The sequence below is a fragment of the Eubalaena glacialis genome, chromosome 5, assembly GCF_028564815.1.
Source record: "Eubalaena glacialis isolate mEubGla1 chromosome 5, mEubGla1.1.hap2.+ XY, whole genome shotgun sequence".
Lineage (NCBI taxonomy): Eukaryota > Metazoa > Chordata > Mammalia > Artiodactyla > Balaenidae > Eubalaena > Eubalaena glacialis.
In genome coordinates this window covers 71,703,729-71,729,331 of record NC_083720.1, presented here as the reverse complement: position 1 = coordinate 71,729,331, position 25,603 = coordinate 71,703,729, and the positions used below count along the sequence as shown (strand labels likewise).

Sequence of the window (25,603 nt, the reverse complement as noted above, 5' to 3'; positions counted from 1 at the left end):
ACTTTCTAATTCTTTTCCCCCTATTCTGGATAAGCTATGACTATTCAACTCTTGATTATGGATAATTACTATTGGTCTGTGTGGGAAAGCTAAAGCCCTTTCTAAGAAAAAGCAGCTGTATGGACGAATGATCTCACATCTGGCAGATGTAAACCCAGAGAGCAGAAAGGAAAGTAGCTATGAGTATCAGATAGAACTGACCCCACTATATTAGAGCAGACATTAACACATAAATTCAGAATTGGTGACAAGATTAAAAGTAGAAAATCTAGGCCAGGAGATCAGTCTTGGAGATGTGGTCAGAGATCAATACTTTAAAGAGCCGGAGAGGACTGGACTGGAAACAGTCAAAACAGAGGCTTGAGGTTGGGACCAAAGGGGATGCGAACCTGAGCAAGTAAGATAATCCATGGTCAGAGGGCATTTATGAATCCTGTATCCCTTGGTCAGTAAGCATGACCTAGAGAGAAAAACAAATTCTACACGATACACATGCCATTCAAATTTTTTGGTCATATGAAAATTTTCTTTTAAATACTCTTGCTATGCTAAGTGGGCATTTTAATGTTATATACTTCCCATGTCATATATGGGGCAAATTCTTTCCTTTTTTAAATCAGGGACTGTTCTTTGCCTAATCCCTTCCATTTCCAAAATGTTCAAACTATTGACTATTACAGTTTCTTAAGCTTCTTAAATTTTTCTTCTAGGTGAATATACCGTAATGACAGCTCATTTCCACTTGAAAAGAAAAATTGGGTATTTTGTGATTCAGACATATCTGCCTTGCATCATGACTGTCATTCTCTCCCAAGTGTCATTCTGGCTTAACAGAGAATCTGTGCCTGCAAGAACTGTGTTTGGTGAGTGAATAACTACATACTTTGCTGTACAGCACATTTTGTTTCATGGCTTTCTTTCAAAAGCATTATCTCTCTTGATCTTCACCCCAGTAGTTTGTGGTGTGCAGAGCAGGGAGTATTCGTTTTGCCTTACAGATGAGGAAACTGAGGCTCAGAGAGGTAAAATACAGAGTCAGTGTCACACTCTTAAAAAGGAATATAAGAAGTTCTCAAATCTTCTGAATTACATTGTCTTCTTTCTGTTAAATCATTTTGCTTATCAACGTTTCTTTCCATGTTAGTATAAGCAGAATATTCTTAGAGGTTTTAATGTAAAGTATAACAGTACCATATTTCTAAGCTATGTTTATTTTATTTTATTTCATTTCATTTTTTTTGTTTGGTTTTTAGATGAACAAAAATAACCTTAGTACTTTAAGTGAGAGAGAATAAGGGAGGACGGGAAAGAGAGGGAGAAAAAGACTCCCTCATTCGCTACCAGTAGTGTGTTTAATAACAAAGTTAATTTTCTTGATTTAAACCATGCAGGGGAATTTGGTTACTGCTTTTTGGATATATGAACTAGGATGAGTACATTTTGTGACAAAGTAGATCACCTTTGTGTATTTGGTCCACTCATTCATCTAGGAAAGCTTTATTGAGAATCTACTACGTTGGATATGGCATCAGGCCCTAAAGGTTCAAAAACATATAAAATTCAACTATCTCTGTACAGTGGAGGGCACTGCATTCAACTATCTCTGTACAGTGGAGGGCACCAGAATAAGCAGGAAAGAATGGCAACACAAGATGAAATCATTATAAAAGAGGCACATACAAGCCATTAAAAAAGACAGCAGCATGGATCCTCCCTAAAAGGACTGATTAAGTAGCTGAGTCAACATTCGAGCTAATTCTTGAAGGATAAGTAGGAGTTTTCCAGACAGATGATATGGGACAAGAATCCTAGCCAAAAAAGGATAAAGTGTGCAGTGACATTGAAGGATGAAAGAACATAGTGTATTCAGTGATAGTGAGCTGTTTCAGTGTCAGTTGATATACATACAGATAGAAGTATAGCTTGAGGCCTAATGGGAAGTCCTTGTAGGCCATGCTAAGATAGTGTACCTTTATCTTATAGACTATAGTGTTTTGAGACTATAGACATGTGTAAGCTCTTAGAACAATGCCTGGCATTTAATATGTGCTATATAACTGTTGGCTATTCTTATTATCAATGGAGAAAAATCAATTTTATTCTCAATACTAGCAAAGAATAATTCAAAAGGAAATTTAAAAAAATATTTCATTTATAATGGTATCCAAGATAATAAAATACCTAGAAACAAATTTGACCACATAGGTGAAAGACTTGTCCACTAAAATCTATAAAACTTTGTTGAAAGAAATTAAAGAAGACCTAATTAAATGGAAAGACATCTCATGTTTTTTGAGAGGAAGACAATACTGTTAAGATAGGAATTATCCCCAAAGCAATCTATAGATTGAATTCAATACCTGTAAAAAATCCAGTGGCTTGTTTTTTATTTTGCAGAAATTCCAATCCTCAAATTCATATGAAATTGCAAGGGGATCCAAATAGCCAAAACAATATTGAAAAAGAAAAAAAAAATTTGCTGGACTCATACTTCCCAGCTTCAAAACCTAGTACAAAGCTACATTATTCAAAACAGTGTGGTAGTGGCATAAGAATGGACATATAGACCAATGGAATAAAACTGAGAGTCCACAAACAAACAAACAACTATGGCCAATGGATTTTCAACAAGGGTGCCAAGACCATTCTGTGGGGAAATAGTAGTCTCTTCACCAAATGGTGCTGGGACAGCTGGATGACCACCATGTGCAAAGAAATGAAGCTGGACCCCTACCTCACTGCAGATACAACAATTAACTCAAATGGATACAAAGCATTAATGTAAAATCTAGAAGTATAAAACTATTAGAAGAAAATATAGGATAAATCTTTATGACTTTGGATCTAGCCATGGATTCTTAGGTTTGACATCAAAAGCATGAGTAACAAAGAAAAAATAGATAAATTGGATTTCACTAAAATTGAAAACTTTTGTATCTCAAATAACGTTATCAATAATGTCAAAAGACAACTTACGTATGGGAGAATATATTTGCAAATTATAAATCTGATAAGGGTTTAATATCCTGAATAAATAAAGAACTCTTACAACTCAAAGACAAAAAGACCAAAAACCTGATTTTAAAAAATGGGCAAAGAATTTGAATGGACTTTTTTCTAAAGAAAATATACAAGTAGCACAAGAAATGATGTATATCATTGTACATTAAGGCAACACAAATCAAAACCACAATAAAGTACATTTTATGCATACTAGGATGGCCATAATAATTTACAGAACAAAAGGACGTAAATATTGGTGAGAATGCAGAGAAATAGAAACATTCATATTGCTGAGGGAATATAAAATGGTACAGCTTCTGTGGACAACAGTTCAGCAGTTCCTCAAAAGGTTAAACATAGAATTACCATATCATCCAACAATTCCACCTCTAGGTATTACCTAAAATTAATGAAAACATATGTTTACATGGAAACTTGTACACAGGTATTTATGGCAGCATCATTTCTAATAGTCAAAAGATGGAAACAACCCACATATCCTTCTGTGGATGAATGGATAACCAAAATATAGTATATACTTACAGTAGAATATTATTCATCTATAGAAAGGATTAAATACTGATAACATGCTACAACATGTATGAATCTCGAAAACGTCATTCTAAGTAAAAGAAGGCAGATGAAAAGGGTCACATATTGTATGATTCCTTTCATATGAATTATCCAGAATAGGCAAATCCATAGAGACAGGCAGCAGTTTAGTGGTTACCAGTGGATGGATGCAGGGGAAAATGGGAAGTGATTTTGTAGTAAGAACAGGGTGTTTTAGGGTGATAAAAAAGTTTTGAAACTAGAGAGAGATGATGGTTGCAGAACACTGTGAATGCATAAATGCCACTGAATTGTACACTTTAAAATAATTCATTGCATATTATGTGAATTTCATCTCCGTAAAATAATTTTTAAGTCACGAGTTAAAAAAAACAACATTGATGAGCACACCAAGGATTTCCCAGGATTTAGGAATCTTCTTAGATATCTATTTCAAAATTTGCAAATTATTGAATCAAAGACAAAAAAATTGATATGACTAAAAATATGAGAAAACTTCCACTCAAATAACTTGAAAAATAAGGATACATGATTTTCAGAGCACAAATAATACAGAAAATAAAGTTTTAGGGAAAATTACATAATATTAATGACAGAAAGGAAATGATTAGGACAGAGTTGATATTCCAGAAAGATCTAAATTTATATATAAATATACAGCATATCAGATAAAATTAAATGATGAAGTATTTGCTTAATAAAGGTTGTAAGGAAAACAAAATATTGCATTGAGGTAAATAAAGACAGAGATTTTATAGCATAAATCATATAGAGGCATATGTTTAAAAAAAAACCCAATAGAAGACTACCTAAGTATAAGGAGAGATAAATAGATGGATAAATATTTAACAGTGAATCAACAGAATGTGTTAGTATCTAGGTTGCTAGGTTCAACTATAACAAATGTACAAAAGTTTCTAAAGACTGATTATAGAAATAACACATACAAAGTTAAAAATCCAGGCTATACTTGAATGTGTAAATTCATTTGTGTATGCATGATTTACAATACAGGTTTAAGGACCCAAAAGTCATTGTCATGTAAATATAAACTGTTAGGTGATAAAGGCATTCTTAGTATTATCTCTACAAGTTATTCTGTGTAAAGTTTGTAATAAATATAATTCCATGTGAGTGTATGTGTATATGTGTGTGAAAGTAAAAGCTAAAAATACTACATCCCGTGTGGAATGAGATTTGAAACCTGCCCAGCCTCTTTATTCTCCACCCCCATTCTATCTTTCACTGTTTTCTGCCTCCTTAACATCATTCTCTGACCGATGCACAGCAGTTACCTAAGCAAAGTGTCTACCCTCTCCAAACTTCTCTCCCTGAATCCACAGTCAGATCTACAAGCTGATTACCATTAAATCAGGTCTACAAGATATCATTAAATCATCTGCCCTCCTTCTGCCTCAGAGGCTTTCTGTGGTGGGTAACCCCCCAAGTTAAAACAACAACAACAACAACAACTATTACAGTTAAGAAATTAATATGCCCTGGGACACAGATGCCAAATTTCTCAGCGTTTGAGGTCTGACTTCATGCCATCAATAGAATAAGAAAACAGAGCAAATAAGACAGCAGGCAGAGGAGTTGAAATTAGAATGTGCACCCCTTTGATATTAGAAACTTTGTTCCATTGTATTGGGTTTTATCTATTCAGTTTTTTTTTTATATTGCATTTATTTTGTGGTTGTAGGGGCAGCTTGATATTTTTCAAAGATATTTCTTCAAAGGGGCTGCCTACGTATCTTGCAATGATAAATGAGGAAAACCTCCTTTGACTTTCTCTGAGTGCTCACGTCCAGTTCATTCAACACCAACAAATACTTACTGAGCACCTACTTATCACATGGTTCTAGATGCTTGGGGTCTGCCCTTGAACAAAACCAAACACCCTTATGATGAGGTAGTTGTTCTCTGTTGCCAACGGTACAAGAAAGCACTTGGGAAACTTCTAACCTTAAACCTCAGGTTTTGTGCTTTCAAGGCTCCTGTGACTAAACAATGTATTTGCAATGTACAAACCTCATTTTGTGTTTGTATAAACATATAGCTTATTTTGTGAAATTGTGGCTTATGGTTTTTTTAGTTGCTTAACATCCTTCAGAACTACCTATAAATAAGAATAGTGATAACGAGTTTGCCAATTATTGTTTGTATATTTGAAGCCAAATCATTTTTCAAATTTATGAGTAAGTTTATCTATGAATATATTACTACACATTAATATATGAACATATGACTATATGAATAAGTTTCTATATAAGAAATATGTACTGGTATTTCTGTCTTAATATTATATTCAGTATGGAATAGAGAGTTTTTTCTATTAAGAACTAAAACCAAATAACAAACATCTGTTAGGGTGTATGTTTGTCTGGTAAAAGAGTACAGGGAGTTCAAATGCCTTATACTGCAAAGTTTGTACATACAAAGTTCATTGCATTTGCAAGTGACTTACCTGCTTGTCTTATATTTTTGGAGTAATTAAAACTCCAGAAGGGATATGTTTGGATTGCTCATTTTTCTACTTAGATCACAGATTTCCATGATTCAGTTTGACTGCTTATGTTAGGGAATCCAAAAGATAGTGGCTTGATGATATGAGGTGTTTCTTTTTTTTCATGTGAAAAAAATCCTCAAGTAGATCCTCCAAGACTAATATGATAATATTATGGGCATCAGGCAGTCTGTCTCTTTTCATCTTTCTTCTTTTATATCCCTAGCATGGAGTTTTGCTTCATTGTCCAAAAAGGCTGTTGGTGCTCCAGGCATCACGTTCATATCCAGGATCAGGAAGGAGTAAGAAAAAAGGGCAAAAGACCTCTTCCAGCTCTGTGTTTGCCATTAATGAGCTTTCCCAGAAGTCCCTTCAAGCAATCTCTATTTATATATTATTAGCCTAACTTGGTCTCATAACCGGAGAGTCTGAGAAATTGCCACCCTGAATAAATTCAGTGTTCCAATATTATGATTGACTAAATATTGTATTGGCAGCTAGTGGTTTCTATTACAATAAGAAAAAAAAAGAAAAGAAAAAATAGCAGTTTGCTATGAAGGTCATGAAATGATTAGGAGCACATATTCTGGAATCAGAGCACAGGCATATCTTGTTTTACTGTACTTTATTGCACTTTGCAGATGTTGCATTTTTTACAAATTGAAGGTTTGTGGCAACCTTGCATCAAGCAAGTCTATTGGTGACATTTTTCCAACAGCATTTGCTCACTTCATGTCTCTGTGTCACATTTTGGTAATTCTCACCATATTTCAAACTTTTTTATTATTATTATATTTGTTTTGGTGATCTGTGACTAGTGACCTTTGATGTTACTATTGTAAAAAGATTACAATTTACTGATGGCTTAGATGATGCTTAGCATTTTTTAAGCAATAAAGTATTTTTTAATTAAGACAATACTATTTCTCACTTAATACACTATAGTATAGTGTAAACATAACTTTTATATGCACTGGGAAACCAAAAATTCCATGTGACTTGCTTTATTGTGATATTCTCTTTATTGTGGTGGTTTGGAACCAAACCTGTAATATCTCCAAGGTATGTTTGTATCTTGGCTCAAAATCTGGCTCTTCTATGTCAAATTAGGTAAGCTATGGAAATTCTTTTTAACCTCTTTGTACCTTAGTTTCATCCCTCTGTAAAACTGGAATTATAATATCTACCTCATGAGGTATTTTAGGGAATCAACACACACACATACATTCATAGACACATGGAACACTTAGAACAATTCTGGCACATAGTAAATTCTATGTAATCATTTGCTATTATTATTACTATTTATTATCTAATACTTAATTCTCTCCTTCTTATAAATAAATAGGTAAAGAGTGGTCAGATCTTGTTTTAGTTTAGGTTGGATATCCCAAGATGGCATATTTTAGGAGTTATGAACTCTATAAACCTATAAGTAAGAGGTACCTGGGCAGTTATCCAGCTTCTTTGATATTCATATCATCAGTGTTCAATTGTTTGAAGGGAATTTCAGAATTTTTGATATTCCTGTATTTAAGTGAAATATGCCAGTGTGTGTTCAGTTTTTAATCGAGTCTCCTTTATTATGTCAAATGAAGCTCAAGTCCAGCGGACTTAAGCCTCTTTGTTAACTTAATTCTTAATTAATCATGAGCTTGTATAGATATCCATAAGAAACAACATCTTAGATGTGTATCCCATCTCAAAGTCCCATAATTGAGTCTTACTGGTTAGACATGGGTCACATTCTTATCCCTGATACAATCATCATGGACAGGTTCACACCCCTCCTATGACCTCCCTTCCCCTAACATCCACTCAGGCCTCTTTCTTATGTCATGAATATACTAGCCATTCACCTCTAAGGTTTGTCTTTTCCCTCTGCTTGGGTTTCTCTTTTCCCAGATACCTGTGTGGCTAATTCCTTCATTTCCTTCAGGCTTTTCTAAAATGTCATCTTCTTGAAGAGACCTACCTGACAATCTAACATAAAAGTGTGAACTGCTTCCAAATCCTGAATCTTCTGCTCTTGCTGGTCCTATTCTATGTTTTTTTTTCCATTGCACATATCATCTTCCAATATTTTATAGAAAAAAATATATTTTTGTTTAATTTGCCTCCCCGACAAGAATTTAAATTTCAAGAGGGCAGTTATTTTTACCTCTTTTTAAGCTGATGGCCAATTAAGTAGGTTAAATTGAGGCAATAAGTAAATGGAAAATGATTTTAGATAGATGATAGATAGATAGATAGATACTATAGATAAACACATTTGTGAGTTCAACGAGAGTTAAGTTAGCAAAATTATAGAGACTAAAAGTGTCAAGTGGGGTACTTTCCTAATTTTTAAAATTAGGGAATCAGAGTGCTGTTTCCAAAAGAAGGTTGCACGGATACAGGGAAAAAAAAATAAGCCAATAAAACTTATTCATTGCAATAGGTTAGCCAACTGTGAAGTTTAGGGCAGAGGGCTGCAATCACTCTGACACTAACTATAAGTTCAGGGAGTTCACAAAACCAATTTCAGAGTTGATAATTCACTAGAAGAACTCACAGAACACATTGAAAGCTGTTACACTCACAGGTATGGTTTATTACAGGGAAAAGATACAGATTAAAGTCAGCCACAGGAAGGAGCACATAGAGTCGAGTCCAGGCAAAGTACCAAATGCAGAGCTTTCATTGGCCTCTCCCCATGGAGTCAGGGACAGCAGTACTTTTCTGGCATTGATAATGTGACAGCACATATTGCCAAGCAGGAAACTCACCTGCACCTTGGTGTCCAGAGGCTTTCCTGGGGCTCTGTCACATGGGCATGTTTGATTGGTCTTGTGGCTGATCTCAGTTTCCAGCTACTCAGGAGGTAGAGCTGATATGGCACGTTCCCAAACTCCCACCCTAAATTCAACTGTCACTATTGGGCTGCACCAAAGCCCCCAGGCAAAGCCACTCTTAGCAAGTGTGACACTGCAGGCCTAGAAATCATATCCCAGAAGCTGAGAGCAAAGGCTTGACCTCTCTTTGGGTGTGGTTAAAATTCTATATTATGTAAATTGTATACATTATAAAACCAAATATTAAATATCTAATTATTAGACTATCATTTTGAGTTACCAATATATCTGCTTTCTTCATACCTTTCTCAATATTGTCACTAGTCTTCTTCCTCCCTTCCCTCATGCTTACCTTCCCTTTATCCTGTTGCCCTCATCATTGTCTAATTCCCTATAGGTCTCAACATTAGTCCTACTCTGGAGCATTTCTCCCCTCCACCAGCATGTCCGACAAGTTATTTAATATTAGAAATATCTTTTTTACAGTGGAATTGGTGAGTGAAAAACATGCTTCTTCATTTAGTTCAGGAAAGCTCTATAGAAAGTGGGCTCTGTACCCATTACATGAAACACATACTATAGGTGATCATAAAAATGGCAGATAAGAAGAACATTCCACTTCAACTTTTGAGAAACCAGTCACCTACTGGGAGAAAGTCCCTTAATAATGAGGTTATTGTAGTTTAATAAAGAGATAATCAAGATCTGAAGTAATAAATATAATAATAATAAAACAACTAATAATAATAAATAAAATTATTAAATAAAACAGCAAATAATGTTGAGCGCTTAACTACATGTTTGAAAGAATATTGCACCAAGAATGAAGAGAGCTTCTGTCAGGTTCTGATTCCAATTCTAGATTAAGCAAGCATGTAACCTCTGTAAAGTCTAGATTTTCTCCACTATGAATAGATGTAAAACTTATGCTATCCACCTCATTGGGATGCTAAGAGGATCCCTGAAACAATATGTGTACAGGCTTTATTAAATCTTAAAGTAAACATACACTTTTATTGTTTTATATATTCAACAAATAGCAAGTCTGAGTATTTTCTGAGAACCAAGGATACTGTAGAATGTGCTGTGAATCCAAGTGGTCTATGGACAAAGGCATGCAGAGATAGGAAAGAGCATTGCATAAGAATTGAGCAAAAAATCCAAGCAAAGAGAAAGTTGAACTCATAGAAACAGAGAATAGAATCTTGGTTGCCAGGGGCTGGGTGTGAGGGATTAGGGAGAGGCTGATAAAAGGGTTCAAATTTTCAGTTATAAGATGGATAAGGTCTGAGGATCTAATGTATAACATGGTAACTATAGTTGATAATGCTGTACTGTCTAACTGAAATTTGCTAAGGGAATAGAACTTGTGTCTTCACCAAAAAGGAAGAAAAAAGGTAAATATGTGAGATGAGGTTAAGTAACTCTATGGTGGGGATCCTTTCATAATGTATATCAATTCATCACACTGTACACTTTAAATATATTACAATTTTATTTGCCAATTATACCTCAATCAAGCTGAAAAGAACTTTAAAAAGAGAGAGAAAATCAGAAAATCACCTGGATACAGCTTCAGCCTATCTAGGCAAAAGAATGGGGGCAGTCTTAGAAGGAGACATGGACGGTTTTAATTGGAAAGTATGGAGAAAGTGCCAGCAGGAGAATGTCTGGGTGGTAGCAGGATATGAAACCAATGAACAGAAAGCCTGTGCAGGGCAAAGACAGTCTCTGCAAACCTCATTCCAAATCCCTGTCTTCCACAAGGCATGGGCTGCAGAGTGCTAGCAGGCTGCACACCTGGCATCCCAGAATTGACTTTGGCACAAGGCAGCACATGCTAATCAGCAAGCTGCCAGCCCACCAGCCACCCTCCTCCCTGCTGTTAGACTCATCCCCGTCAGCCACTGCCAATTAGGAAAGTGACTGCAGCAAAATACGCTAATAAGCCATGGCAAGGAAGATTAGAAAGCTTTGCTGGTCCAAGTCTAGGGGCAGGTTTAGAAGTTGTTCCAGGAATATAGGTGGCCTGCTTAAGCTTGATTGAGGAGAATGGATTATTAGTAAGGGCATAGGAAGAGAATTAAAAGTGTATGCTCTTATTTTGTCAGTGAATTTTTTTTTTTTTTTAGATTCTTTTCAGGACATGCAAATATCACTTCAATACGGTTATGACCATTCAAGTTATGAGGGCAGATTATCCAATCCCATTTCCTACACTGAAATCTATGTGATCATAGTGATGAGAAAAAAAATTTAAAGTGCGTTTTGGAGCACCTCTATGGGTTATATACTGTGTTAGAAACTTCAAATTTAATCATTATTTAATTCTGAAAAAAATATATATCCCCAGTTAGGAAGGTAATTATCCCCCCTTTTCAGACAAGAATTTTGAAGCCCGAAAGTATTGAGAGACTACTCCATTATCAGACAGCAGGTCAGTAACAAAGAAAGAATTTGACCTTACACTCTCTGACTCTAATCTTTTCACTTTTTCTACTGCACCATTATGCCATCAAACTACTTTTTCCTTTTTTTTTTTTTTTTTGTTTTGTTTTCTTTTAGAGCTTGAAATCAGAAATCTCCTGGGTGATTGCTTCAAACATAGGTAATTTCTGTTTGAGAGTCAGGCTTACTAAACATAGATCAGAACTAGAGGTGAATGTTCAGACTTGAGCAATAGTTAACTTTTGCATTAGCAGCTGCTTATTGAAGTATTTCAGATTCCTTGCCCTATTTCCTGCCAGAAGTTGATACTATCACATCATGGTATAGTAACTAATGCATTAAATGACTTTTCAAAGTTCTCTCCTGTCCTGGTGTCATATTCTGCATTTTTAAGCAAAATTAACCTAGTTAATCCAGGTCTTTAAAAGTATAGGTACTTATAATAGGTTCACCTTAGTCATTAGAAACTTCTGCTTAATTTTAATCTGAGGTGGAGAATTCTATGACTGCTTTTGACTGCATTCTGTAAAACCATTTCTTATAATGTACTTTGTCTTGGAACTCATCTGTGAAAGCTTGATAACCTTATAGAATATATAAGGGAGATTTTAGGTGCTTCAAGAGAAGGGTTTTTTGTTACTGTTATTGTTTCGTTTTGATTTTTTTTTTTTTTAGTTTTTGTTTTTAGTTGTTTTTTTTCCCCTTCACTTACGCCTTGAAATAACAAAGTGGAAAATAATAGATTTTTCTACTCTGATTATTTTACTATTTAAACAGGTTTAGATCATTAAATATTTATTTTCACTATAGCAAAATTTTGAGTGAATATTTATTCTTAGTTTTTAAACTGTTAAAAAAATTAAAACTATTGTTTATTTTCAAATACCTCCTAGTCTTTCAAGGAAATGATTTCTACTTGGGTGACTTTTTTCTGATAAAAATTATTTAATAATGCATTATTTATCACAAATAACATAATACCTCCCTAGTTAGATCACCTCAGGGAGCTATAAGAAATCACCAAAACAATTAATATTTGAACAGTCACCTTGCATTTTATGACAATACAATTACAAGATTGAAATAATAAAAAGATTTGATAACAGTGGGGAGTTTATACAAGATGGTGTTTTCTGTGGTCTGTTCTTTTATTGCCTTATTGTCATCATACTGAATATATTATTTTCTTTTAAACTCATGAAATCAGAATATTACTGTTTTAGTTTAAGCTACTTTAACACAGTACCATAGATTCGGTGGTTAATAGACAACAGAAATTTCTTTCTCACAGTTTTGGAGGCTGAAAGTTGGATATCAGGATGCCTGCACGGTGGGGTTCTGGTGAGAGGCCTCTCCTTCATTATAGGCTGCTGGCTTTGTGTCCTCACATGGCAGAAAGAGAGTGAGCTAACTCTCTGGCCTCTTCTTATCAGGGCATTCATCGCACTAATGAGGGCCCCAACTTCATGACCACATTACCTATCAAAGTCCCCACCTCCATCACATCAAGGATTAGATTTCAACATGAATCTGCGGGGAACACAGACATGCAGTTAGTTCATAACAATCACTGTGGTATTTAGCAGTTACACTGGATTGCACTTTCCTGGGTAACGGAACAGAGGTGCAGGGATCCCAGAAAGGCTGTTTTCAACCATTTTTAGATCTAGCCTTACCTTAACCAGAACTTCCACCTCATTCCTGATACCATTTGAGATTAGATGTAAACCATGCTAGACTTCTTGGAAGTCACCTCTCAAATGTAATAGATTTTGACTGATGGGTGTTCTTGCTAGAGATTGGTCTTAAGTCATAACGACACTGCTGAATCCATCTGATAGCATTAGGCTATCAAATCATGCCTAACTGAGGAGCTGAATCACATCCTTTTGGAAATCTAGGAATAGAGTAGTTCAGCAATGAAGATAATGAGTTTAACAAGACCAGAAATCTGTGGATCCATTCTGAAAAGATTTTGGACATTCTTGGAACAATGGAAGAACAGAGAAGAATCCAGTTCAAGGCTTTCCTTTCTCTTTCCCTGGGAGCCACATTAGATTATTTCTCAAGGTGGGAAATGAATAAAACAAAATAGCCCAAGGCTTTCTAGGCAACCATTTAAGCAGTATAATCCTGAGGTGTCTTGATTTTTTTCTTAAACCACCACTAGATGGGACTCTTGCATCCTTGGTTTGGATTCTTAGCTGCTTTATCTACATATTGGGGGCCTAAACAACTCAGAAATAACAGGGAAGCTATAGCACTTTTTATTTGACAGGTTCCAAATGGGACATTTACATGTATCATTTAATGTTCAGGTATATAACATACTATATTATAATATATCATAATTCCCATTTTAGAGATAAAGTCACTGAGGCTGAGAGAGAGAAGGTGGCAGGGAGAGGGAGAGAGAAAGGAGGACAATTTAACATTTGTTGGACAATTCTATGTACCAGGCATACATGCTCATACTCTATCCTCTCAACAATCCCCCTCCCACCAAAATAAATCATTTTCATTTTACAGATGGAAATGAAGCTTAGCAAGGTCACATAGCTGCTGTGGCAGAAGTAGAATCCAAATCCGTGCCTGATTTTACTGCACATTGTCTCTATGCATAGCCACTTCTCAAGCAATCAAAACACTTTAATACACGATATAACTTTAAAATATATAAAGAGCTTAGGGGCTGAAGTGTTAGATTCATGATTTTGAAAAATACACTATATGGACATATACTTGGCTTTGAAAGAGAAGACCATTTATAGACTAGGCAGTACAATTTAGTGAAGAGTGTGGACTTTTGAGGCAGACTGCCCATGTTTGTATTCCACCTCTACTACTTGCTAACAGTGTGATCTTCAGTAAGGTAGTCAGCCTCACTTAGCCTCAGTTTCCTCAACTGTAAATGAGGATGATAATAATACCGAACTCACAGTGTTGTTATGAGAATTAAACAAATTAATACATGAAAAGTTCTTATAATAAGATGTGGCATATAGTAGGTGCTCCTAAATGATACTTTTTAATCCTATCTGGAGTAATGTAAGATATGCGATTTAAGTGGAAAAGGCATCAGTTTACACTATTTTTATATTCCATTTATATTACAATGTTGTGATTAAACCTCTGTTTCATTCTAAAGCTTATTAGCTTCTTAACCTGTATGTTCCTTCTTATAGAATTTGTGAATATGGTCTCCCAGTGTTACAGTTCACAGATTTTTAAATTAATTATTTCATTTGATGAACCAACAAAAAATAAGGATTTACTCTTGCCAGAATCTGAATGAGGTGGTAGCATTTCCACGTGCCTATAGGCTGCTCAGAGTATGGAGGAGTGAGAGAGACATGTAAATAAATAAGTGATATAGAGGATCATAGGTGCTGGGAGAGAAATATTCCAGAATAAGGTAAGAGCAAAAAGAAGGAAGCAGTTAAATCTGAGGAAGTCAGAGAAACCCCAAGGGCAGAAGAATCGAGTCAAGCCTTGCAAATTAGCATCATGGAAAAGGCCATATTCTAAGCAGAGGGTGTGTAATTATCAAAAGCAACATGGAGCATATGAAGAACAGCAGATTATTGCTCGGTGTATCTCAGGCATGGGATTCATTTGTTTGTAAGGATGGTTAGACAGAGGCCAGTTCGTGTACAGCCTTACATTCCACGCTAAAGCCATGGAAACTGCTTGAAGGGTATTTTAGTGAGGGAGTAAACTGGAGGCATTTGAGTTTAGGGGAAGACTATGGAGAATTATGGAGAATATTGTATAAATATTGTATAAATATTGGAGAATATGTTTAGTTTAGGGGAAGACTATGGAGAATTATGGAGAATATTGTATAAATAGATTGAAATGGTATTAGTGATGGAGGGTGACTAGTTAAAAGACAATTGATATTATCTGGGTGAGAAATAATGAAGGCCTGAATAGGACAATGAATATTGGTGGAGAAAGAGTTATAGATCTGAGAGAAGCTAGGGAGGAAGAATATGCAGGACATAGTGAATCTGAAGGGGAGAGAAATTAGGCATTGCAGAATACTCCTAAATTTCTACTTGAGTGACTAGATAAATGTAACATCATTCCCTACAATAGAGAATTATGGGAGATGTGGTAGGTTTTGGCTTAGACTATAGATTCAGTTGTGAAGCCTTAAAATTTGAGATTTCTATGGGACTTAACAGTGTGGGATTATTATAAAAGGTTTCTCTGACCTCTCTGTCCTTAGTCTTACTATTCTTCATTCCATTCTACACAGTGTGGCAAGAGTGATCTTTCTAAAACTCAAATCTAGTCACATAACCCTCTGTGCATGAAACTTTTCCATGACTGTACGTTACAGCCATTGACTGAAACACTTACCATGTTTATGTGGCCTTCATGGGCCTCCCCAGCCCAACCTGTTGTGAGGGTACCTTTTGCTACACTGACCTACATTAGACCCAGGAACATGTTTTTTCTTCATTGAGCATATTCCTCAGACTCTTCAAATTTCCTTTTATATATCACTTCCTGTAGGAAGCCTTCTCTGATCCCAAAATCTTGGACAGGTACTTTTTAGGCAGTTTCAGAGCACCCCATATTTTCTCTGTTATTTATTACACCACCTGTGAAATTTGCCTATTGATTATCTGCATCTTCCAGTAGATTATATTCTCCCTGAGCATATAATTCATATTTTTGTATACTCATGTATAACAAAGTGCAGACGTGTAGTAGACTGGATAGATTTTTAATTAAAAAACTAATGTCGGGCTTCCCTGGTGGCGCAGTGGTTAAGAATCCGCCTGCTAATGCAGGGGACACAGGTTCGAGCCCTGGTCCGGGAAGATCCCACATGCTGTGGAGCAACTAAGCCCATGCGCCACAACTACTGAGCCTGCACTCTAGAGCCTGTGAGCCACAACTACTGAGCCTGCATGCCACAACTACTGAAGCCTGTGTGCCTAGAGCCCGTGATCCTAAACAAGAGAAGCCACCACAATGAGAAGCCTGCGTACCGCAACAAAGAGTAGCCCCTGCTTGCTGCAACTAGAGAAAGCCCACGTGCAGCAATGAAGACACATCGCAGACAAAAATAAAAAATAAAAATTAATTAATTAATTAATTTTTAAAAATCTAAAAAAAAAAATTAATGTCATATAGGAAGCTCAATAAACTTTTATTGAGCCCATTAGAAATATCTAGAAGATGGCCAGAGTGAGATATTTGGCACTGGAGTTCATAAGATACATCCTTAAAGATATTTGTCATGTGGGAACACGTTAGGAAATGAGAGTAAATTATATTGCCCAGAGAGAACAGTAAAGTAAGAGCAGTAGAAGAGCAATTATGTTACCTCGTGGAATCTGAACAATCGAGCTACGGGTGGTAACGAATAGCCTACAGAGAGAACTAAAGAAGAGAGTGGTCAAAAGACAGAATGTGCATGGAAATAGTAGGTCTAGAATCTCTATTTCGATAGGACCAAAATATTGGGAAGTGGGCCTTGGGACTGTCTCAAAGCTGCATTTGCAAAGCAAGCCCATTGGAATGACTTGCAGGAGGCCAGTGTATGTAGGTATGTAGAGTTTTGCTTTAGTAGGTAGTTTGATACGTTAGAAGGTTAATATAAAACACTCCTTTCTTCCTTTCCCAATTTTTCAGATAATTTATATAGTCTGTGCCTAGAGCATCACAGGCCTCCATCTGTCAGAGATGATTAGCTGTTCCCTAATAACTTACAGAACATTAGAAGTCTCAATTCTAGCTGTGTACATCAAGTGAAGACTACACTGACTTGATGTACACACCCACTCATTTCCCTGCCTCCCTTACTGCTAGATGTGGCCATATGACTAAGTTCTCAAAGACATATGTACCTGATTTATGCAATCAGCTTGCCTAATATTTGTTCCCCCACTAACTGGCTTGATTATATTTTTGGCAAAAATATTACTTGTAAAATCTGGCCAAATTATTTAATGCTTCACTACAAGTATAAGCAAAATCATATTTGAAGATTGAAAGTAAGAAGAAAATTCATACAGTAATGTTACTGACCCTAATTTAACATCTATGCACACTAGTTGTTAAATTAATAAGATATTAAGAACCTAAATATTTTATGTGCCCCTCCTTCTCCCTCCCCTCTTGTTTGCTGGAATGCAGGCCAAGCCCTCTTCAACCTCAAGGACATGGGCACTACCTTAAAAATGGCAGAGAAACAAGAAAGAGAAAGCCTAGCTCTCTGATAGCACAACAGTCATACCCTTGGATGTCTTCCACCACAATTGTTAAATGAGAGAGAGGATGAGGTGGTACTTTCATTTTATCTTGTCTGCTTTCCTACTTGCTCACTCCAGAGAATAGTCGTTAGTTGGTGCTTAGCTTAATAACTTTTCTAAGAATTAACCATAACATTAGTATATTTATATAATTTTATATATGTATATATTACATGTATAACTATATGTTATATATATACACATTATATATTAGTATATAGTACACCATAGTATATAGTACACCATATACTATGTACACACTATTTTGTGTGTATATATATATATATATAATGTTACATATATAATATTTTGATTAGACTTATGGAACACATAAAATATTTACTTAAAACTGTTTAAATGATCGGACATCTCTTAATCCCAAATCTTCCAAGGCATCCACTTCCCTAGTCATTGAATTCTGGGAAAAAAATAGTATCAGACTGTTTTTGTGTATTTATGTATTTAACCCCAAACACACACAAACATACCCACTCATTTATAATATATGTCTATATCCACACAAATAGGTGTATTTGCTTCAAAACTATATTTATTAATCCATTCAGTTAGAAAATATGTGCCAGACACTTTGCTAGACCTTAGCAACACAAGGTAAACAAAAAAGATGTTATTCCTACACTCAAAGAGGTTACAGTCTGTTTGAGGAGAAAGGAAGGTAAACAATGGTTTATATTATGATATGTTATGTTCTGGGAATATTCAGGGTGCTCTCTGATAACCTGGAAGGGGCACTCAACACAGACTTGGTATATTAATTGATCCTCATAGCTTGAGGCTCCACCACTGATGCCCCAGAGTTCCTGAATATTCATATGCATGTATGTATATGTACTTTCACATACACTGATTGCAAATAAATTGCAGTCTGTATCCATGAAGGTTCTTAATATCTTATTAATTTAACAACTAGTGTGCATAGATGTTAAATTAGGGTCAGTAACATTACTGTATGAATTTTCTTCTTACTTTCAATCTTCAAATATGATTTTGCTTATGCTTGTAGTGAAGCATTAAATAATTTGGCCAGATTTTACAAGTAATATTTTTGCCAAAAATATAATCAAGCCAGTTAGTGGGGGAACAAATATCAGGCAAGCTGATTGAATAAATCAGGTACATATGATTAAAAACTTGGTTGATTTCTTGAATTTTCCTGTTTTTAACAAGCTATTTTTAAATGATGTCGATATAGTGATATAACAATACTCTGACATTATATTATAATTCATTTTTATATGTCTTCAAAGTTCTTCTTTTAAGATGCAGTTAGCAGGAACACAGTGAACTGTTAGAGCATCTGTTTCAAATTTAATTGCGCTGGCCAAATGCAGAGATTTATGAATTTGCCTTGTTGACTATCAGTCATCTGCTGATATCAGTTCATTCTTTACTTCCAGAAGGTTGTCTATATTATATTGATTCATTACCTTGCTAAATATTACCTAGCTTTTCTGATTAACTGTCAAACTCAACTACCCAGACACAACCAGAAACCCAGAAGAGAAAAAATATGCATATGACTAATAACATGGGAAGTTATAAAAAATCATGTATTAAAATCAAGGCGCTGAGCTTCAGGTTTCAGCACTGACATGTGAAGAGCTTGCAAGCTGTCACTCCCATCCTTACAATAAGAAAAAGCTAAACAAATGAAAATTAAGGGCTTTTACTGCATTCCTACAAGAATCAAGGTGACAGGCAAACTGCCATTCCAAATTGTGAAGAGGCAGACACACTGAGAGACACAGCTAAGATTTTCTTTTTACCTGAAAGAGATGCTGCTTAAGCATCTGGTAGAGGCACTTGAATGGTCATTGTCATGAATTGTTAGAAACTGAGCGTGTACTCATGTGAAAGTAAGAAACTCCTAAGGCCACAGTCTTATGGGGGATCCCCACATATTCGTGGGCTTTACCTCCCTGGAACCCCACTAGATTCTCAAGGGAAAGATCTGAGAAATATCCATTCTTGACAATGGCAGAGGAAAGGGCAAGGGAGAAGAAGCTTTTTGAAATATACCCAGAGCCTTCTCCAGAGCCAAAGCCCATGTCCAGGGGAAGGGACTTGGCCAGAGCCTCATCCCAGCTGACAGAAGGCCAGTCCTCCCATGCAAGGCCCTCTAGTCTTACTCTCTCACCTAAGGAGGTTTGAGGAAATGGAATACTATCAACAGAGATCAGAGTATCAAGGAAATAGATTGGGCATGCTACAGCCGCTGCAAGGAGTAAGCAGAATGGGGAAGAAAGCTGTACAAGTGGAGAAACACTTGTGAAGCTACAGTCTGAGACACGGGCTGCCTAAAAGCCTGAGATCTAATCAGAAGATTGTAGACCAGTCTCCCTCCCGTACACCTAACCGCCACGCCAAGGTGACGCCCGTAGAATAGCAGCAGCTTACAGCAGAAAGAGCTGAAGACACAGACTCCCTGGGAGGAGGAATAACTAGGGAAGTCCAAAGTCAAAAGGGGAAGCCACAGCAAGAACACAACAAAACCTTGAATCCTGTGGCACCTATAATGACAGCAAACATTAAACACAGCCAACCTCTAGCCAAGTTAACATAAATCCTACCCTTAAGGTCTATTTATCTCAGTTCCTATTACCCAAATCAACATGATCAGCTTTCAACAAAAATTTATCAGTGATGCATGCCAATTATATCTTAATAAAACTTGGAGAAACATTTAGAAGGCATGCCAAAAGGAAAAATAAAAAACAAAACACAGTTGGAAAAGAAAAAGCAAACAACAGAGCAAGACTCAGACATGCCAGGGATGTTGGAATTATTAGGCAAGGAATTTAAAATAACTATGATTAATATGTTAATGTCTCTAATGGAAAAAGGAAACAACACCCAAGAAGAAATCAGTTATATAAACAGAGAGATGGAAACTCTAAGAATCAAAAGGAATGATAGAAATTAAAAAAAAAAACAACACAATAACAGAAATGCCTTTAGTGGGCTCATCAATCAACTCAATAAGGCTGAAGAATGAATCACTGAGCTTGTCTGTATATCATTAGAAACCTCACAGACTGAAATTCAAACAGGAAAAGAAAATTGAATAAACAACAACAAAAACAAAACAACAAAGCATTCAGGAACTGTGCTACCATTTTAACAGGTGTAACATAGTCATAATTGGAATATCAGAAGAAGAAGACAGTAAGAACAGAAGAAATATTTGACATTAACAGGCTGAAACTTGCCAAGTATTAATGACCAAACCATAGGTCCAAAGGCTCAGAGAACACCAAGAAGGATAAATACAAAACAAATCAAAACAAACAATAAACATACCTAGTCATATCGTATTCAAACTACAGTAAACCAAAGGCAAACAGAAAATGCTGGAAAAAAATAAAGAAAAAGCAACCACCTTAACTATAGAGGAACAATAGCCAGAGTAATCTTTTAAACAAGAAGTACTGACCATGTCACTAACCAGTTTAAAATGGACTCTGTAAAGCTTTCCCATTGCTCTTGAAAAGAATTTATATCACCTGAACACCATCAAACAGGCCCTGGATAGTCTGGCTCTTGCCTCCCCCTCTCGCCTCCTCTTCACGAAACCCTTCTCTTCTGCCTTCCCACCTTGCAGGATTCTCTCCATGCCTCGCAATGCCGTGTTTCCCCATGTCTCTGGGCTGGGTCCTGTGCATATTCTTTCCTCAGTCTAGTATTATCTTCCATTGTCTGGTGACCATTTTAACTTATCCCTTCATTTCCTGGGGAAGTCTAACCCAAATTCCCGTCTAGGTAGGTCACCCCGTTACAGTTCATCATAGGCCCTGCCCACTTGTGATGTTATGTTACTTTGTGCTCTTTTGAAAAAATGTCTCGTAGAGAACTGATTTGGTTTGGCTCGCATTCCATTCACAGCTCCACAGAGCCCAGCACAGAATGGGAACTCAATGCCTACTTGCTTTATAAAAGAAGGAAGAGATTTCTTGCCATTATCCTAATAAATAAAGGCTTATCAATTACAGATCATTGGGGGAGTAGTTTCAATTAAAAAACTATTTAATGATCTCCTACCCTCTGTTATGCACACTTTTACATTTTGGGGAGAAGAAGACAAACAAACTCTAATCCATATAGTTTATTGGGGATATACAGTCATGTAAAACAACAGAAAATTTAAAAAGGACACAACCTATGGAGGTATGCATAGGACCAGGTCATAGGTGCCTATTTTTTTTCCTTTATGGATGAAATCCTGCGGAAAGAACAAGTTGAGCTGTGTGTACTGCAGCATTCGTCCAATGTGCATTCTTTAGGTGCAGGAATCTTTGCTATTTTGTTCATTGGTATGTTCCCAGTGCCTACAAAAAGTACCTGCAGTAAGTAGGTACTCAATAATTTAAGAGAAGAAATAGGATTTAGCTAGGTAAAAAAGAAGGATGTGTGACAAGGAAAAGATTCTAGGGAGAGGAAACCATGTGTTGCCCAAACTGACAGAATATGAAAATGACTTCATTCTGATTGCAGAGGCCTTTCATTGAGAAAGGGACATCAAGATACAAAGGGTTTGGGGAAAGGGGTGTGAGTTTTGGATTTATTAAATCCATGATGTATTCAGGTAAGCATAAAGAAAACCTTGTAATCCCTCACAGTGTTGTCTACATTATAATTAACCTTTCGATCATGTTCTTCTAGATTATAATCAATAGTTCACAAATTTTAAATTAGTGGAATTTGAGATAATTAGGTTTTAGGACAATGATATGCTATCCAAGTTCTAATTTCTGTCTCTAACACATAGAAGTTTCAACTTTTTTGTTATTCAGATGTAGTACAGTTATGCGTTAAAATTTCAACCTTAAAAATAAACTAAAATTGCAACCTTTCATACTGCACTTATACTGTATTTGTAAATGTTATTATTATCATTTTAGGGGGGAAGGGGTGATTATTGCTTTGTCCATTGGGCTGAAGGGGCAGGCAGGGGTGGGGTGGGGAATCCACCATTTTGTTTCCAGGATGTCTGTTGTTTCTGCCATTTCTAGCAGTAGCCAGCAGGTGGTGTCAAACAATTTTACATTTCTGTTCTATTACAGTTTTTGTGACTGGTTTCTGACACTTCTTCCTAACTTCCTAACTTCCCACACCCTAACCACAAACAAGCATTTGATGGGGATAAAGGTCTCAAGGAGTATTTTATTTTATTTTTCTGATTTAAATATGTCCTGACTTTGCTTTCAGAGTGATTTTTTTTTTTCGCACACACACTGAGGTGTCTTTTTTATAACAGAGACATTGCTTTACATGCAGTAACTCATTTGGTTGCTATAACAACAGGATGGGAAAACACTATCCCTAATCCCCACTTTACAAATGAGGAAATTGTGGAACGAAGAGGCTAGGGAATTTCCCTAAGGTCACAAAATTAGAATTCAGGCATCTGGCCGTGGAGCCCACAGTCTCAGTCTCTGTGCTGAAATCATTTCCCCTGATTTGATTTTCTCCTTTCAGTGTATATTTTCACTCAATACTTAGCATTTCTTTACTTTGACACCGTTTTCTCAGCTACTATGAGTTGAGGTTTTTGGTACCTACACCTTGAAATAAATATTACACAGAATAAAATCAGAATATAAAATAGCTATACGTTAGATATTGTCTGTGTATGGGGAATGGTCGCATATTTTTCACATATATGCATAGAATTTGAGTGCTGAAAGCACTTTAAAATACCTGCCTTTTATTTTACTGAAAAAGAAACTTAGGCTTCCCAAAGAAGCATTGGGATTCGGTGGTCACACAGAGGTGATAAGGGAAGACACAAGTCTGTTAAAGTAATGTTGTGGGAACATTCATTTATGGAGGCCCTACTAGGTATAGAAAAATGCCCATTGTTGGGAGATGGGCTTGTGGAAGGTTTGTGAGGTTTCTAGCTAAGTGCAGCTCTTTAATTCTTAGCTCTTCTATCTACAGTGTAATGGGACCAGGATAGACCCAACTAGCAGGCAGAAAAGCTGACGTATGAGAATCTTACCCCTCCAGTAAAAAGAAGAAAGGGAAGGAAGGGAGGGAAGGAAGAAGGAGCTTATAGTCCATGTTAACAATTTTAAAGTCAAGTTTCCACAATCAGACGAAAGAAAATAAAATTTAGATATAGGGAAGATTTGAATATGGTGAAAAGGAGCCTCATAGTAGATTCATATTGAAATTGCTATAACGTTTTATTGGCTTGAATGACTAGACTCAAATCTAATTTTAAGCTAGCAGTATAGACTTAGAATCATAGTTAAATTTATTGTTTGCCATAATTTGAACATGCATTTTTTGTAGATTTTCTTTAAGTTAGTCAACACTAATGTATCTATCAGTCGTTCCCAAGAATTCACACTTGAATTAGAAAAGATTAAAAGTCATTAAGTATCTCTTGTTTAAATCAAAAATTTTGCATTTTTTCTTATCACAGAAACAAAGCAGGTTCACTCCAGGAAAAATTTTTAAAAATGACTTTCCTTCAATGTTAATTCCCCAAAGTAACTAATATTATTGTCTTAGATTGTATCCTTAGAGATTCTGTCCTTTTATATTTACCTGATAAAATACCAAAAAAAGTAAAACAATGAAAAATCAGTCACAAGTCCAGTTCTGTTTCATCATTCCAAACCATGTGCTATCTTCTCCCCTAAAGTTACCAAAGTGGTAACTTAAGATGAGTGTCTTTTCTGATTTTTTTTTTACTAAGTTCATGCAGTATATCTATATTGATGCACAAATCCATTTGTGTATATTTTCATGAATCTTGAATCATGAAACATTTTTAAGCAAAATGTATTGTAGATTTTTTGCCATCAGTGTATAGCCCAACTTTATTCTTTTCAATATTGTATTGGTATTACTAATGTAGGTATTCAACCATTTATTAAACTATTTCCCAAACACTGACTATGCCACTTTTGCCACTTTCTTACTTTTATAAGCAGTGTTCATGTAAAGGGCCTTGTGTATCATTTACCTTTAAATATTTTTCTGCTATCATTTAAGTAAAGTAGATTTCTGATAGATGTAATAGTAATAACAACAAAAAAGAGAAGTAAAATAAGTAACATTTAATAAATTCCTACAATGTTCCAGGCTTTGTGGTAAATGCATACTTAACCTTCACAACGTTCTTCTGAAGTAGATATAGTCTAAAATTCTATTTTGAAGATGAACATAATGAGAATAGTTGAGAAACTTGCTCAAAATCACGCAGGCAGCAAGTAATGGAGCCAGAATTCAAACCCAAGCCATCTGATGATAAGGCCTTCTGAGGAAATATCTATACTGTTATCCAGTATTTTATACTGCCCTGGCTTACCTAGAAAGATAACTCCTAGGTCTCAGGGTAGACCCTCAAAATGTTAGAAGTGACATCACCAAAAACTGTGGAGTAAGAAATACTAAAATCCCACATCTTCATAAAAGCAATAAGAAACTGGTAAAACTGTTAAAATCAGCTTTTTCAGAACTTTGGAAACTAGCCAACAGCTTGCAACCCTGAGTACATGTATTCAAGAAAAATGGTAGAATCTTGGTAAAGAATAGTAATCTTTATGGTGTTGCAACTTACACTAGTCCTATACCCGCTCCCTACCTAAGTGGTAGTCTTGAAAATAAAGCCTGAATTCCTGGTACCAGAAGGAGGAAAATGGAGCTCATCCAAAAAGAATTATCATTACTTCATCTGTATGATGCCTCCCTGGAAGATCTTCTCAAAAAGCTTGTTTTTATTTCACTTGACTCAGAATTCCCCCAGTGCCAAAGCTACCACCCAAAGGATGCATACAGAAAGCATTTCCAGGCAAATATTTTAGCTGCTTCTGCCTGAGGCAGTGGATAACATCTGGGGCAAACAATGGGCTAACCAAAAGGTTTGAGAGGAAAAGCTGGTGAATGAATTGTACATAAGTGATTTGAAAAGCACTGACATATTTCCTGGAATCTAG

At 35.9% G+C, this 25,603-nt stretch overlaps 1 protein-coding gene across 2 annotated transcripts in view; it reads left to right on the top strand.

Moving 5' to 3' along the window:
• Positions 1–25,603, top strand: part of GABRA2 (gamma-aminobutyric acid type A receptor subunit alpha2) — a 113,958-nt gene that overhangs the window by 72,001 nt on the left and 16,354 nt on the right. For both annotated transcript variants that reach the window (XM_061191351.1, XM_061191350.1), the window contains exon 7: positions 711–863. In XM_061191351.1, the coding sequence (XP_061047334.1) occupies positions 711–863 (153 nt within the window). The remainder of the gene's footprint in view (positions 1–710; positions 864–25,603) is intronic.